Source organism: Elephas maximus, chromosome 1, assembly GCF_024166365.1.
Source record: "Elephas maximus indicus isolate mEleMax1 chromosome 1, mEleMax1 primary haplotype, whole genome shotgun sequence".
Classification (NCBI taxonomy): Eukaryota; Metazoa; Chordata; class Mammalia; order Proboscidea; family Elephantidae; genus Elephas; species Elephas maximus.
The window spans coordinates 72,749,299-72,766,585 of record NC_064819.1 but is presented as its reverse complement, the minus strand read 5'-3'; the positions used below and the strand labels follow the sequence as shown (position 1 = coordinate 72,766,585).

General features: G+C 38.1%; 1 protein-coding gene across 2 annotated transcripts in view; it reads right to left on the bottom strand.

Annotated features, from left to right (window-relative positions):
- Nucleotides 1-17,287, bottom strand: part of LOC126076565 (probable small intestine urate exporter) — a 63,257-nt gene that overhangs the window by 15,753 nt on the left and 30,217 nt on the right. Inside the window, exon 2 of one of the 2 annotated variants that reach the window (XM_049885217.1) lies at nt 1,553-1,679. The exons of the other annotated variant lie outside the window; for it this stretch is intronic. Within the exon in view, the coding sequence (XP_049741174.1) occupies nt 1,553-1,643 (91 nt within the window). The 5' untranslated portion in view covers nt 1,644-1,679. The remainder of the gene's footprint in view (nt 1-1,552; nt 1,680-17,287) is intronic. 2 annotated transcript variants of the gene reach the window in all.

Here is a 17,287-nt window from a genome sequence, read left to right as displayed (position 1 = left end):
TGTGATGAGGGCTAAATGAATTAATACACGTAAAGTGCGCAGAACAGTGCCTGATGTAAAGCATGCATTCACTATTCAATAGGTATTATATTTACCTTTGTACAAGCAATACCCAGTGAGCATGGGCCAGAGAGAGAGGAGGGAGGAACTGAATGTTGGATACCTACTGATGAAACAGCCAGCGGAGTTTGTTCGTAAGCATGTGTAAGAAATAATTAGAGACACAATTAAATAGACAGATGGGATTTTGAGGAATACTTTGGGCTCAACTTTATCAGATGAGATAAGAATTAGCCAAAAATGGATTTAACATTATGAGCATGATGCCACTTGTAACCACAGGCTGGAGTAAAGTGAGTTACAAAGGTATTGTCTGATATTGCTGTAGCTCTTGTTGTTGTCAGCAGAGGACTGAAAAGTGTGTTGGGGAGATGTTGTAGAAAATTATGGCAGAAACTGGAAGACCTGGTGTTTTTAAGACAACATATGAGTTCCACTTTAGACACATTATAGCTGGAAGCTCCAGTGATTACCAAAAAGTAGGCTGAGAGGGGACACCATGTGAGTAGCAACAATAATACCTAATGTTTATATAGTGTTTTATATGTACCAGTCACTGTTCTAAATGGTTTACACATTTTAACTAATTTAATCCTCATTTAATCCTATGAGATAGGATAATTATCATCCCATTTTTACATATAGGGAAGAAGAAACATATAAAGTTTTAAAAAGGTCACACAACTCATGAGTTACTTTTAAATATTTGGAAATGGATGAAATCTTAGAGATACAAGAGTAGTCTTTTATTTTACAGATAAGGAAACTGACCAATGGAATATTATTCATTCTGGGTCAAACAGTGGTTAACTGTACAATGAATATTAGAATGCTGCTGATTTCTTTTTTTGGAGAAAGAGATTAAGAGAAGCCTCTTACCCGAAGACGTGCTCACTTCCCGAAAGACATACTGGCTAAAATGTTGAGTATTACAAAAGTATTCCATCTTATTGTTCTACTTCTTGAAGACATTATCTTTTGAAAAGCCAATGTCTTTAAGGGAATTAATAAATCATACACTTATAAGTCATTATGAGTTTAGGGTAAAATAAGTTGTTCCAAGGTTTTCCTTCTGGCATATTATAGGAAAACACCAAGTCGTAATATAGATAAGAAGAAGGAGGAAGGATGACTTCCATGACATCAAGTAAAAAAGAAGCCAGTTCTCTTTGAGGCAGGTCTACAACAAACATGAAATCTAATGGGATGTACACTTAACTTAGAATCAGAAAAGCTAAGATTGATTTACATCTTTCCTTCTTAACATCTGCTCTAATTGTTTTCTTTCATCTATAAATAATGACTTAATACCTACCTGTCCTATATACCTTCAAGGATTCTTGGAATAGATGAAATAATTCTCAGTAAATATGCTTTATATCCCTGTAGAATACTTGGCACAGTGGTTACAGGAGGGTATTGTATAAAAGGGAAGTCCAGGTGACAAAGATTCCACTGTTATCCAGGGTCAGACCCCTGTGCTTGATTTTACCTTTCCTGGAGGTTTGCACTTGAGCCATGTGTAAATAACCATCATTGGAAATTTCTTTCTCTGCAACATTGGCTTCTGCTACAGTAGACATTTTGGTTCTCTCTTCCCAGGAACTGGCATTTATCTACTAAAATAAAACACAAAAGGAAGAAAATACAGAAAGAAATAGTCCCATATCTCATACGATACAGTCCCAATTCTTTTCTTAAGAATTTGGAGGAAATGCTGTTTGGTGGGGAGAGTGCTTAGGGTCCAGGAGACTTGGTTAGTCATCCTGGCTCTATCACTAACCAATTATGTGGCCTTAGGAAGGTCACAGTTACCCTGGGGCTTAGTCTCTGTGTCTTTAAATGAGGGATCTGGCCCTGTCTTGTAAATTCTTTCTAGTTCTGTGTCCCATGTCTCTAAACTGGAACCAGTATCAATGGGATGATAAAACTTGACAACAATCTTTTTTGAAAATTCATTTGGAAGCTTTCAGTGGATAAAATTACATGAAAAAAAAAAAACCTGTCTATTATAAATACTTTCTTTTAAATGCAGCTCCAACGATAGTAAGAGATATAGCCATGCATGAAATTGAAAGTTAGAAGTATGACCTAATTCTTTGGTGGCCAGGGCACTGGGGGTTAGATAGGCGTCAATTTTAGTAATGCACAGCCTTCAGGTGAGTTCCTATAGGGATGGGGGATAAAGCACAGTGAATTAGAAAACTAGAAGATAGAGCTGAGCTAGTTATAGAGAATAAAGATCAATGAGATAATGAAAAAGACTGATATATGTTGAACTGAACTTCTAGGAGAGAAAATAAGGAGAAAGGGTGAAATGTAACCCTTTAAGAAATAATGCCTGAGAGTTTTCCAGAATGGATCAAATACAAGATTTCTTAGATTTAAGAATCACCATGGGGCTCGATCCAGAGAAAGAAATTAATTCTACACTTAGATATATCATGAGTATAGTAAAAAATTTAGAAAGCATACAGTTTATTTATGATCAGAGATCCCGTAAAAGATCACTGGCAGAATGGAAGAAATTATTTACAGCTTGATATCAGATAAAGGAATGCTGCTTTTTAAACTTCTTCAAATTAATATGAAAAAAGAAAAGCCAAATATAGGAAAATGAGCCCAAAATAGGTAACTATCAGAGTATATATAAACACAGATGATGAAATGAGAGAAAATATGCTCCACCTCAGTATCAAAGACACAGAAATAAAAAGAACAAGAACTCATCATTTCTTATCCATCAGGTTCCTAAACATTTTAATGATTGCTATCACTGAGTTTAGGAAAAGTATGGAGAAATAGGGTTGTTTGTGGGAGTCAAACCAAATCCTTCCACTCAGTACTGCTGTTTCATGGTGATACAGAGAACAACATGCACAGACACATGAAATAGTATGCTGTCGGATACCCATTGTAGCAACACATATAAAAGTAAAAAAAAAATCAGGAACTAATAATCTATAATACGTGAATAGGTAAATAAAGTAAGATGCATACATTTTCTGGAATACTATGCAGTCATCCAAAAGAATTAATTGGATCTGTCCATTAAAAAAGTATAAAGATTTAAAAGACAGTTGAAGTTAAAAAAAAAAAAGCAAGTTGTAAAATAATTAGTACAAGCTAAAAAAAGAAATGAAACATACATAAACATGATACAAAACCATGCATTCACATATGTTTGTGAGTGCATAGAAAATGATGAAAAGATACATTAATCTGATGACAACGGTCACCTCTGTAGAGGGGAAAAGGAAGAGCAGGAATGGCCAAGGGAAGATTTCATTTTATTGTTTAAATGTCTTACAGTAATGTATTTGTGAATTATTATGGTGATTAAAAGATAAATTTAAAACAACAAAAAAAAACCTATCACACGGTGAAGAGGCAGAGCCAACATGGTGTTATAGACAGAAGTACCACATGGTTCCTCCATAGCAAATCCTGAAAAGCCAAGTAAAACAGAGACAAATGTCAGTCCTGGAACCCTAAGCGTCAAATGAAGAGATAAAGAACTCAACCAAACACCAAATGAAATAAGAAACTGACTGAGAACACAGAGCGTGGGGAGATACAAGTGGAGGTCCCCTATCAGCTAACGCAGCATGGTTTTGCCACTCAGGATTCCTGTCAGATATCACTGGACAGGGAGTATGGGGAAGCAGATTTATGGAGCTCCCAGCAGGAGACAGAGCACCCGGTAACCAGAGATACACGTTTTCCCACCTCCCACCCTCCCTCCCCCTACTCGGCCTCTACCACTTCCCAGCAGGCTGATCCACTACTCTCCAGGGGGCCAATCCACTGCTTTTCAGTGGGCCTAGCAATCAGGGCCCAGGAGGCACCTGCTCCATGCTGCGTGGATTTACCCCACCCACATAAGCTGGCTCTTTCAGTGCCATTTCTTTGTTGCTGATGCTACTTTTTTCAGCCTCTTTTAGTTTCTTCCCTCCCTCTCACCTCCTCCCCCTCCTTTTTCTTGAACACCTGACTCCATGTGCCATCTTTGTTTCTTCTTGACAGGTTGTGAAGCACTGCTCAGCTGGGGAACTGCTTCCTGAGTCTGCACCACCACGTTGGAGGGAACCCTGGGGTGGGGGTTCTTTCTTGTTTCATTGTTTTCTCTTTTTCCTTTTTATTTTTCTTCATTCTTGCTTTCTCATCTTTTTCTACTTTCTTTTTGTCTCCTGAATACCTCATGCTGTGTGCCATCTCCAACACTTCTACCTGGGCTCTACTGCACGACTTGGGAGCCACCTCCCAGGCCTGCACAGCCGCACTGATGGGATCCCTTGGGACTTTTTTTTTTTTTTAATTTTTAATTAAATTTTTTATTTTACTTTTTTCCTTTTTGTTTTTTCTTCTTTCCTTTTTGTTTATCTTCATTTCTCAGTTTTTTGTCTCTCCATTCCAACAGCAGGCTCCCTCAGCAGCTTTTTTTTTTTAAGCTTCTCTTTCTCCTCTCTCTTCTTTCCCATACCCAACCTACTTCCACACATTACAACCTCCCCGCCTTCCTGTCTGCACTGTGTGCTGAACATCGCACCCCCGAGCAGCACAGGCATGGCCTACTGAAAACTGCCCTGCACTGACTCCTGGCCAACTTGTCAGCCCAGTACATGCCACAAACAACCCATTCCAGCCCCTCTTCTTCAGCTGGACCTGCCCTGCTGCACCATAGCTGAGCAACTGGCGCTGCTCATTGGACAAGGAGATGAAAAATATTGTGCCCACAGATGAGCAGACAAAAAAGAACACACAGGCCAGCTGCTCAGACGTAACCAAATAGAACCAAAAAAGCTGGATGAAACAAACAAATATGCAATCGATAAATGAAGAAAATAATTACTGAATGTTCTAAATACTGCAGATAATATCAAAACATAAAAAAAGGGCAGGATGGTTCCAGTAGGCACACAACATAAAACACCAAATGAACTTCCAGTAAAAGAAAAGGCACTGGAACTACCTGATAGGGAATTCAAATCTAAAATATTCAGAGCTGTCCAGGAGTTGAAGCAAAAAACAAACAAAAATGATGAAAAAATAAACAAATTCATGGAAAATATGGACCAAAAAAAAAATGGAAGAATTCAGGAAAATAATTCAGGGACAAAATGTCAAAATAGATTCACAACTAGAGATCATACAAAAACAACAATTAGAAATCCAAAAGGTAAACAACAAGATTTCAGAAATGAACAACAACATAGAAGGTCTGAGGAGCAGGTTTGAAACAATGGAAGACAGGATCGGCAAAATTGAAGACAAATACTCGGATACCACTTTGAGGAAAAATCAGAAAAAAGAATGAAGAAACCCTAAGAATGATCAAAAGCAAAAATTAACAAGTGATCAGAGTTCCAGAACAGGGGGAGAAAACAAAACACAGAGAGGGTCATGGAAGAATTACCATCAGAAAACTTGCCTAATATCATGAAAGATGAAAAGCTGACCATCCAGGAAGCTCAACGAACCCCATATAGGATAGGCCCCAAAAGAAAACCACCAAGGCATATCATAACCAAATTTGCTAAAACCAAAGACAAAGAAAGAATCCTGAGGGCAGCTTGAGAAAAATGAAAAGTTACATACAGAAGGGAAACAGTAAGACTAAGCTCTGATTACTCGGCAGAAACCATGCAGGCAAGAAGGCAATAGGATGACATATATAAAACCTTGAAGAAAAAAGTTGCCAACCAAGAATTACATATCCTGTAAAACTCTTGTTCAAATATGGTGGTGAAAGTAGGATATTTCCAGATAAACAGAAATTGAGGGAATATGCAAAAACCAAACCAAACTTACAAGAATTATTAAAGGAAATCCTTTGGTTTGAGAACAAACAACAAAGATGACAGCCTGAATCTAGGGTACAAGATCACATCAGCCAGATACCAACCTAGGAAATGAACTCTCAAGGGCTATTCAAAACCAAAAGATTTTACAACAGGGAACCAGAGAGGTAAATCTGTAAATGACAAAAACATCAGAAGAATAAAAGAGGGAATAAACGGTATAGGTATAGAACTTTCTAAGAGACAGGAAGGCAAGGCAATACCAAGTAATAATAGACTGGTTCAAATTTAGGAAGATAAGTGTAAATTTCAAGGTAACCACGAAGAAAATTAACAAACCTACTCATCAAAATAAAGATGAAAAACAGAAAGTCTCAGTAAAAGCAAAACCTACAAAAACAAGAAGTGAAAAAAATCCAAAAACGAAACTTAGCACAGGAGAGTAAAAGGAACAAAGAAAACGTCAGCACTACAAAATGACAGCAATAAACTCACACCTGTCAATAATTACGCTGAACATAAATGGTATAAATGCACTGAAAAAGAGAGAGAGAATGACAGAATGGGAGGGGGGAAAAAACAGGACCCATCAATGTGCTGTCTACAACAAACAAACCTCAGAAACAAAAATGTAAATTTATCAAAAATCAAAGGATAGAAAAAATATATTCAGCAAACAACTACCAAAAAAAGCAGGAGTGGCAATACTAATCTCTGATAAAGTAGTCTTTAAAACAATATCTACCATAAAAGACAAAGAAGGGCACTATGTAATGATTAAAGGGACAATCCATAATAAAGACATAACCATAATAAATAACTACACACCCAATGACAGGGCTCCAAAATACAGAAAATAAAATCTAACAGCACTGAAAAGAGAAACTGACAGTTCCACAATAATTGTAGGAGATTCGACACACCTCTGTCTGTAAAGGGCAGAACATCTAGAAAGAAACTCAGCAAAGATACAGAAGATCTAAAGGCCATAATCAGCCAACTTGAATTCATAGACATGTATAGAACACTCCACCCAACAGCTGCAAAGTATGCATTCTTTTCCAAGCCACATGAAACATTCTGCAGAATAGACCACATCTTAGGCCACAAAGCAACCCTCAACAAAATCCAAAACATGAGATAAAACAAAGTATCTTCTCTGACCACAACACCATCAAAGTAGAAATTAACAACAGGAAGAGCAAAGAAAAAAATCAATTACATGGAAACTGAATAACACCCTGCTTAAAAACCACTGGGTAATAGAAGAAATCAAAGATGGAATCAAAAAATTCCTAGAATCAAAGGAGAATAAAAACACGTTACACCAAAACCTTTGGGACACAGCAAAGGCAGTGCTCAGAGGTTAATTTACACCAACAGATGCACACATCAAAAAAGAAGAAACGGACAAAATCAAAACATTAGCTACACAACTCAAACAAATAAGGAATTGCAAAAGAAGCCCACAGCCACCAGAAAAAAAGGAAATAATAAAGATCAGAGCTGAAATAAATAAAATAGAGAATAGAAAAACAATGGAAAGAATCAACAAAACCAGGAGTTGGTTCTTTGAAAAGATTGACCAAATCAACAAACCATTGGCCAAATTGAAAAAAGAAAAACCAGAGAGGATGCAAATAGCCCAAATAAGGAATGAAATGGTGGACATTATGACAGACCCAACTGAAATAAAAAGGATCATAACAGTATTATGAAAAACTATATTCCAACAAATTTGAAAACCTAGAGGAAATGGACATATTTCTACAAACACACTACCTACCCAAACTAATATCAAATGATGTTGCAAATCTGAACAGACCCATAACAAGAGAGGAGATTAAAAAGGTAATAAAACAACTTCCAACAACAACAAAAAAAACCCTGGCCCAGATGACTTCATGGGAGAATTCTACCAAACATTCAGAGAAGAGCTTATACCAGTACCGCTCAAATTATTTCAGAGCATAGAAAAGGAATGGATACTTCTGAATTCACTCTATGAAGCCAGCATAACCCTGATACCAAAACCAGGCAAAGATACCACACTAAAACAAAATTACAGACCAATAGCTCTCATGAATACAGATGCAAAAATTCTCGACAAAATTCTAGCCAATAGAATTCAGCATCATATTAAAAAAATAATACACCACGACCAAGTAGGATTCATACCAGGCATGCAAGGATGGTTCAACACTAGAAAATCAACCAAAGTAATCCACCACATAAATAAAAGAATCACATGATCATCGCAATCGATGCAAAAAACGCATTCGACAAACTCCAGCACCCGTTCCTTGTAAAAACTCTCAGCACAATAGGTATAGAAGGGAAAGTCCTCAACCTAATAAAGGGCATCCATACAAATCCAGGAAACCCTGGTGGCGTAATGCTTAGGAGCTACACCTGGTAACCAAAAAGTCAGCAGTTTGAATCCACCACCTGCTCCTTGGAAACCCTATGAGGCAGTTCTACTCTGTCCAGTAGGGTCACTATGAGTCAGAATCCACTCCACGGCAACGTTTTGTTTTTTTATGCAAAACCAACAGCCAACATCACCGTTAATGGAGAAAAGCTGAAAACATTCCCCTTGGAAACAGGAACAAGACAAGGATGCTCTTTATCACCGTTCCTACTTACCATTGTGCTGGAAGTCCAAGCTAGAGCAATAAGGTAAGAAAAAGAAATAAAGGGCATCCAAAATGGTAAGGAAGATGTAAAACTGTCCCTATTTGCTGATGGTAACATACTATACATAGAAAACCCAAAAGACTCCACAAGAAAACTACTGGAACTAATAGAAAGATTCAGCAGAGTTGCAGGATAGAAGATAACCATCAAAAAATCAGTTGGGTTCCTATACACCAATAAAAAGAATGACAAGAGGAAATCAGAAAAACAATATCATTTATAATAGCCTCTAAAGAAAATAAAATACTTAGGAATAAATCTAACCAGGGATGTAAAAGAACTATACAAAGAAAACTACAAAACACTACTGCAAGAAACCAAAAGAGACCTACATAAATGGAAAAGCACAACATGCTCACAGATAGGTAGACTCGATAGTGTGAATTTGAGCCAAAGCAGTCTACAAATACAATGCAATCCCTATCCAAATGCCAACAACATTCTTTAAAGAGATTGAAAAACTAATCACTAACTTTTCATGGAAAGGAAAGAGGCCCAAGTTAAGTAAAGCACTATTAAAGAAGAATAAAGGAGAAAGACTTGCACTACCTGACCTCAGAACCTACTATACAGCTACGGTAGTCAAAACAGTCTGGTACTTGTACAACAACAGATACATTGACCAATGGAACAGAATTGAGAACCCAGGTGTAGATCCATTCACCTATGGTCACTCGATCTTCAACAAGGGCCCAAAATCCATCGAATGGGAAAAAAAACAGTCTTTTCAACACATAGTTCTGGCAAAACTGATGTCCACCTGCAAGAAAAATGAAACAGGACCCATACCTCACATCATACACAAAAACTAACTCAAAATGGATCAAACACCTAAATATAAAACCAAAAACTATAAAGATCATAGAAGCAAAAATAGGATCAATACTAGAAGCCCTAATACATGGAATTAACAGGATACAAATCGTAACCAACAACACACAAACTCCAGAAGAGAAGCTAGATAACTGAAAACCAAACCGCGACCCTATAAGACACAGTAGAACTGCCCCATAGAGTTTCCAAGGAGCACCTGACAGATTCGAACTGTGGACCCTTTGGTTAGCAGCCGTAGCACTTAGCCACTACGCCACCAGGGTTTCTGCTAGATAATTGGGATCATCTAAAAATTAAACACTTATGCTCATCAAAAAACTTCACCAAAACAGTAAAAAAGAGAACCTTCAGGCTGGGGAAAAAAAATTGGCTATTATAAATCTGACAAAAGTCTAACTTCTAAAGTCTGCAGGAAAATCCAATACCTCCACAACAACTTTTGGAGTGTAGCATATCTCCTCCTGGGTCACACTTCATACTTCACCTTTTGGGGCTTGCTGGGATTTAAGTCTAGTTATAGGTCTAGGAGCTAAAATCGGTGGCAGGATGTGTCCTGAGAACATTCAGCATTGTCTTGTAAGACATCTGCTTCAGGTGATGCCCCAGCAATGACTCAGACAAAGCCTCTTCAGATACAGCTAGGTTAAGCTCATCAGGTAGGGGTGGAAGGGCTAACGGTTTTAGGGGAGAGGGTGGCTTAGCAGACAAATGTGGAGTAATCTCTCCAGAAGGGAGTGAGAGGACTTGTTCTGTTGGCAGCAGTGATGCAATGGAATTTAGGGGCTCAGTGTCCCCAGCTTCCTAATTATCTGCCCATATGTCCTCATCCCAAGTTTCAGGATCCCATTTCTTCCCAATCAATGCTCTCACTTTAACTTTAGGCACCACTCGAGGTTGGGAATTCAGTTGGCGTTGTCATTCTGCTATTCTTACTACGAGACTCTGAGTCTGGTCTTTGGCAATATCAGCTCCGTTACTACAATAAATAAGGCTTTCTTTCAGGCATAAATGGAAACTTATGTGGCACTTGAGCTTTGGTTCTGAACCTTGAGCTCATCTCTTTCTTTCACCACTTTGTCTTGCGAAAGTAGGAACAACCAACCAGCTTCTTTATACTTCTCATTATGACAAAATTGTAGAAAGATATCAAACATGCAGTCACTCAGAGCCTTGCCTCTCATCAATGCCTGATCTATTGGTAGTTATATTTTGTGTGTTTTTATTGCCACTTTATGCCGTGAATTAGCAGCGCTCTCTTTACTACTGGAAACAGTGTCATTAACGTCTTTAAGACTAATACTTGCGAACCATTTAGAATACTCATCCTTGCAATTTTTTTTTTTTTTTCTCTAGAACCACTCTGAGTACCAAATGTCTTAGTTTGGGTTCTCTAGAGAAACAAAACCAGTGCAGTGTATAAATATATTTATAAAAACTGTTGCTATAGAGTTGAATCCAACTCATAGCGAACCTATAGGACAGAGTAGAACTGCTCCATAGGGTTTTCAAGGAGTGACTGGTGGATTTGAACTGCCAACCTTTTTTTTGGTTAGCAGCTGAGCTGTTAACCACTGCACCACCAGGGCTCCAAATATATATACAGAGAGATTTATATAAAGGAAATGGCTCAAGTGGATGTAGAAGCTGGAAAGTCCCAAGTCCAAGGGTCAGGCTGGAGGCTTTTCCTGACTCACGTAGCTGCAGGTGCTGGCAAATCCAAGATCAGAATGTCAGATAGCAGGTGCCTGGCTCCCAAGCTGTGGTGGCCAGTGAATCCCAAGGTTGGCAGGTAAGATGACAGGTAAGTTGCCAGCTCAAGTCCCAAGAACCGAGAGGTCAGATCAACAGGAGCCAGCTGCAGGATCCAGAGTGATCAAAAGCCAGCAAGCCTTGCCAGAAAGTCCACCTATATTGGATGCAGGCCACACCCCCAAGGAAACTCCATTTCAACTGATTGGCTGCTCACAACAGATCTCCTCATGAAGGTGATCACATTATATTAGATCTCATTATGGAGGTAACTATATCATTAAAAAGCTGCCAAACTGCATCATAACTGCCAAACCACTGAGGTTCATGGCCTAGCCAAGTTGACACACAACCTTAACTATCACACTGCCTTAACTATCTTCTCTGTCTCCCTTCCTCCAGCTCTGGAAGATTCCAAAGCCTCATTTAGCAAAAAGAGTGAGGGGAGCAGGTGAGAGAGGAAGGGGACAAGAAGCCCAACCAAACAAACCCTTCCTTCCAGGAATAAGGTATAGGAAGTGAGAAGGTTTGAGATAGTGCTTGAAATTTTGTGTAGTTCATTGGACTGGAGCTACTAATTATAAGATGAGATTATTTAAAGACTGGAAATAACCAGAAGACTTTTTACTACAGAGCATTCCTTCTATTATTGCAGAAGCAAATATATATCTGATTCTTCAGTTACATTATTTTTAAGTGTAAGTGGAAACATCACATAAAGTCTGTGTATGTAACCACTACAGTTGCTAAGTGCCTAATTAACAGACAAGCTGTCTCATTTATGTCATTCAAAGGCATGCTTGTTAGACCCTGGATACCTCCAGTCAACATCAGGATTCAAAAACGAACTGAAAGTTGATTTGAAATCCAGACCAATGCTCATTGAAGAAATAGTGTGGTAACTCTGAAAAGAAAATGGGAAAATAAAGGGACAAAATATTCTGCAGGGAAAAATAATTTGCTTATGTTTTCTGCCCACACTTTAGGGAAGTGATAGAATGAAAGCTGTGTATGAGTGACAAGAATTGAAGACACAGCTTTCGGATAAAAATTTTCCTAGAGTATTTTACCTACACAGGCCCTTCTAGTATCCAGTGCCTAAGGGTTCACTGTTCATTCATTGATTTAGCCAATATTGTCTGCTACCTTAGCTCTTTTTCTTGTGTCTATGACTGAACAACTCAGTTCTTAATACATTGCTCTGTACCTATAATGCTTAGTATAATAGAAGCGCTTGCCGGTATTTGGTCACCAGCAATAATGGTTTTGCAGCAGGTAACAATGGGCATTGGAAGGTGGCAACAGATGGAAAAGTAGGACAAAGTTTTGTAGTGCAGGGAATGCAGCCCTGGACAGTATGACAAGGTGTGCATCCTCGTGAAAATTACATACTATCAGAGGAACAATAATAAGGAAATAAGTAAAAATGGCATGTGCTATGAATAAAACAAATGAGTAACAGGGTCAGCGACTAAATAACTAGTGTTGTGAGAGAAGGGCTGCAGCCCTTGTTTACTATAACTACTTTACCTAGTTAGACTGTATAACCAGGTTATATTTGAGCTGAAATATGAACCACAGGAAGGAAGCAGCCTTGGAGAAGAGCATTCCAGGTACAGGAACCGCAAGTGTGTTATGATTTCTGAGGAAGAAAGTAGTGTAATGTGCCTAGTGCAGAGTGAATGAGGGGCATGATGGTAGTAGATCATATCAAATTGGTGAGCAGAGACCATCCCATTTAGGACCCTGTAACTTAATTGTATCGTGTACTACCTATAAGGATAAGACAGGAACCAAAAGACTGAGGAAGAAACTGTTGCAGTGGTCACCATGAGTCAGAATTGACTCGATGGCAATTAACAAGAACAACAAGTGAGAGTTGATGGTGGCGGGACTAGGCTGCTCATGATGGAAAAGACCAGATTTCAGATTTATTTTGAAAATAAATCCAGTAAGTCTTGCTAATAAGGCAGATATGAGGATGAGTGAAAGGAGAGGAGGACGATTGGACATTTCTAGGTTTCTTACTAGAGTAAACAAGTGAATGGTGTTGCCTTCAAAGGAGATAAAGAAATGAATAGGGAAGGGAACAGAAGGAGGAAAGCAAGAGTTTTGTTTTGGAGACACTGGGTTAGATATTCCAGTTAGGCCCAGAAGGGAAGACCGCCAAGTAGGCCCGTGTTTATGAGTCTGTATCCTGGGACACGGTGCCTAGATAAAAACATAAATATGTATATAGTCCTTATCTATTGATTTGGAAGCTAGCTAAATGAGGAAGATTCAGAGAAAAAAAAAAAAAATGGGGCCAGACATTTTATATCAATTTCTCTTGGCAAGAATGATTCTGTCTTCTTTAGGTAAATATCCATCCTGAGCTTCTGCTAGTCACCAATTCACTGTAAAAAGTGATGTTTACTTAAGGATCTGTGCACAGCTATTAATAGTTTAACTGTTAAATCTATTCTATCCACCAAACATTTTTTACATATGAGCAGCTGCTCTGGATTCTCACTCATAGCTACTATCTCATTAACTACTTCCCTAAGATATACGGAATTTATTTAGTCTTATTTTCCCCAACCAGTTTTCACATGCATATGTGGCAACTGAAAACATCATGGCTTGAGTCAGGCACACCTTAGTCCTTAGAGTGATATCTTTGCTTTTCAACACTTTAAAGAGGTCTTTTACAGCAGATTTGCCCAATGCAATGGGCAAATCATTTGATTTCTTGACTGCTGCTTCCATGGGCATTGATTGTAGATCCAAGTAAAATGAAATCCTTGACAACTTCAATATTTTCTCCATTTATCATGATGTTGCTTATTGGTCCAGTTGTGAGGATTTTTGTTCATGTTTAGGTGTAATTCATTCTGAAGGCTGTAGTCTGATTTTCATCAGTAAGTGCTTCAAGTCTTCTTCACTTTCAGCAAGCAAGGTTGCATCACTGGCATTTCCCAGGTTGTTAATGAGTCTTCTTCCAGTCCTGATGCCACATTCTTCTTCATATAACCTAGTTTCTCTGATTATTTGCTCAACATATAGATTAAGTGTGGTGGGAGAATACCACCCTGTAGCACATCTTTCCTGATTTTCAACCTTGCTCTGTTTGAACGACTGCCACTTGGTCTATGTTCAGGTTCCACATGAATACAATTAAGTGTTCTGGAATTCCCATTCTTCGCAATATTATCCATAATTAGTTATGATCCACACAGTCAAATGTCTTTGCATAGTCAATAAAAGACAGGTAAACATCTTTCTGGTATTCTCTACTTTCAGCCAAGATCCATCTGACATCAGCAATGAAATCCCCCATTCTACTTCCTCTTCTGAATCCAGCTTGAATTTCCAGCAGTTCCTTGTTGATGTACTGCTGCAATTATTTTTGAATTATCTTTAGCATAATTGTACTTGCATGTGATATTAATGGCATTGTTTGATAATTTGCACGTTCTGTTGGGTCATCTTTCTTTAGAATGAGTACTAATATGGTCTCTTTCAGTAGGTTTGCCAGGTAGCTGTCTTCCAAATTTCTCGGCATACATGACTGAGCACTTCCAGCATTGCATCCGTTTGTTGAAACATTTCAATTGGTATTGCTTCAATTCCTGTAGCTTGGATTTCTTCCTTTTGTACCATTGGTTCTTCATCATATGCTACCCCTGAAATATTTGAATGTTAACCAATTCTTTTTGGTACAGTGAGTCTGTGTATTGTTTCCATCTTCTTTTGATACTTGAATGCTCAACCGTTCATCTTCAATTTGTCATTCCCAGCATCATTCAATTTTTTTTCCCGTAGAATTCTTCAATATTGCAACTCGAAGCTTGAATTTTTTCTTCGGTTCTTTCATCTTGAGAAATGTGAAGGACATTCTTCTGTTTTGTTTTTCTAACTCCAGGTCTTTGCACATTTCATTATAATATTTTACTTTGTCTTCTTGAGCAGCTGTTTGAATCTTTTCTTTAGCTCTTCTATTTCATCATTTCTTCCATTAGCTTTAGCTACTCTATGTTCAAGAGCAAGTTTCAGAGCCTCTTCTGACATCTATTTTGGTCTTTTCTTTCTTTCCTGTCTTTTAATGACCTTTTGCTTTCCTTATGTATGATGTCCTTGATGTCATCCCATAACTAGTCTGGTCTTCCATCATTAGGGCTCAATGTATGAAATTTATTCTTGAGATGGTATCTAAATTCAAATGAGATATACCCAAGGTCATACTTTGGCTATAGTAGACTTGTTCTAATTTTCTTCAGCTTCAACTTGAACGTGCATATGAGCAATTGATGGTCTGTTCTGCAGTTGGCCTCTGGCCTTGCTCTGACTAATGATATTGAACTTCTCCATCGTCCCTTTCCATAGATGTAGTCGATTTAATTCCTGTGTGTTCTATCTGGCAATGTCTATGTGTATAGTAGCCATTTATGTTGTTATAAAAATGTTTTTGCAATGAATAAATCATTGGTCTTGCAAAATTCTACCATACGTTCCCCAACTATATTTCTATCACCAAGGCCATATATATTCCAACTCCCTATCCTTCTACTTTGTTTCCAACATTTGCATTCTAATCACCAGTAATTATCAGTGCATCTTGATTGCATGTTTGATCAATTTCACACTGAAGAAGTTGGTAAAAACTTCAATTTCTTCATCTTTGGCTTTAGTGGTTGGTGCATAAATTTGAGTAATAGTTGTATTAACTGGCCTTCCTTGTAGGAGTATGGATATTATCCTGTAACTAACAGCGTTGTGCTTCAGGATAGATCTTGAAATGTTCTTTTTGATGATGAATGCTCAACCGTTCATCTTCAATTTGTCATTCCCAGAATAGTAGGCCATATGATTGTCCGATTAATGCCTGGGATATTGGTCTTTATGCATCCCATTTAATTTTTGGTTACCTCCATTTTTCCTTTATTCATGCTTCATTTATTCCACATTCTGATTACTAATGGATGTTTGCAGCTGTTTCTTCTCATTTTAACTCATGCCACCTCAGCAAAGGAAGGTTTCTAAAGTTTTACTCCATCCAGGTCATTAAGAGTGACTCTACTTTGAGGAGGCAGATCTTCTCCGTCATATTTTGAATGCTTTCCAAGCTGGGGAACTCATCTTCAGCACTATATTAGACAATGTTCCACTGCTATCTATAAGGTTTTCGCTGGTCATTTTTTTTCAGAAGTAGATAGCCAGATCCTTCTTCCCAGTCTGTCTTAATCTAAGGGCTAAGATGTGCCTGATCCAAGCCATACTATTTTCAATCACCTCATATGCATGCATGCAACAGCTGGGCAATGAATAAGGAAGAATGAAGAATAATTGATGCCTTTGAATTACAGTGTTGGCAAAGAATCTTGAGTATACCACGGACTTCCAGGAGAATGAACAAGTTTGTCTTGAAAGAAGTACAGCCAGACAGCTCCTTAGAAATTAGGATAGTGAGACTTTGTCTCGTTTACTTTGGACATGTTATCAGGAGAGACCAGTCCCTGGAGAAGGACATCACGATTAGCAAATTAGAGTTCAGTGAAAAAGAGGAAGACCTCAACCAGATGGATTGACGCAGTGGCTGCAACAATGGGTTCAAATATAGCAATGATTGTGAGGATGGCTCAGGACCTGGCAGGGTTTCATTCTGTTGTGCAGAGGATCGCTATAAATTGGAACTGACTAGATGGCACCTAACAACAATAACAATATTTTCCCCACATGTAAATTCATTGGAAAAGTCTGGTATGTTTCAATTAATTAGATCTTTCAGCCCTAATGAAAATCTTCCTCTGCCTGAATTCAGCATTTATATTTATTGTCTCAGCATAGATTTGATAAGTGCTTTTTTTTAATTCATTAGTCCTACAAAACAAGCCCAATATATGATTCAAAATCTGCAGATTGTCTAGTCTATTTCCAATATTTGGGTGACATTATTGCTTAAAAGTATAACTTTAAATGGCCAGTTTGCCTCCACATCCTTTCTATTATTCAGGCTGTCCCTCTGCAGCTATACTGTTGGAAACACTTCATTCCTAGATAGCAGGGATACTGTTTCTTTTAGGAAAACGCAATATCTTCTTTCACTTTTCACTATTATCTCAGGAGAAATTTCTCTTCCCCACCCCCACAATTGCAAGACAGCAAAT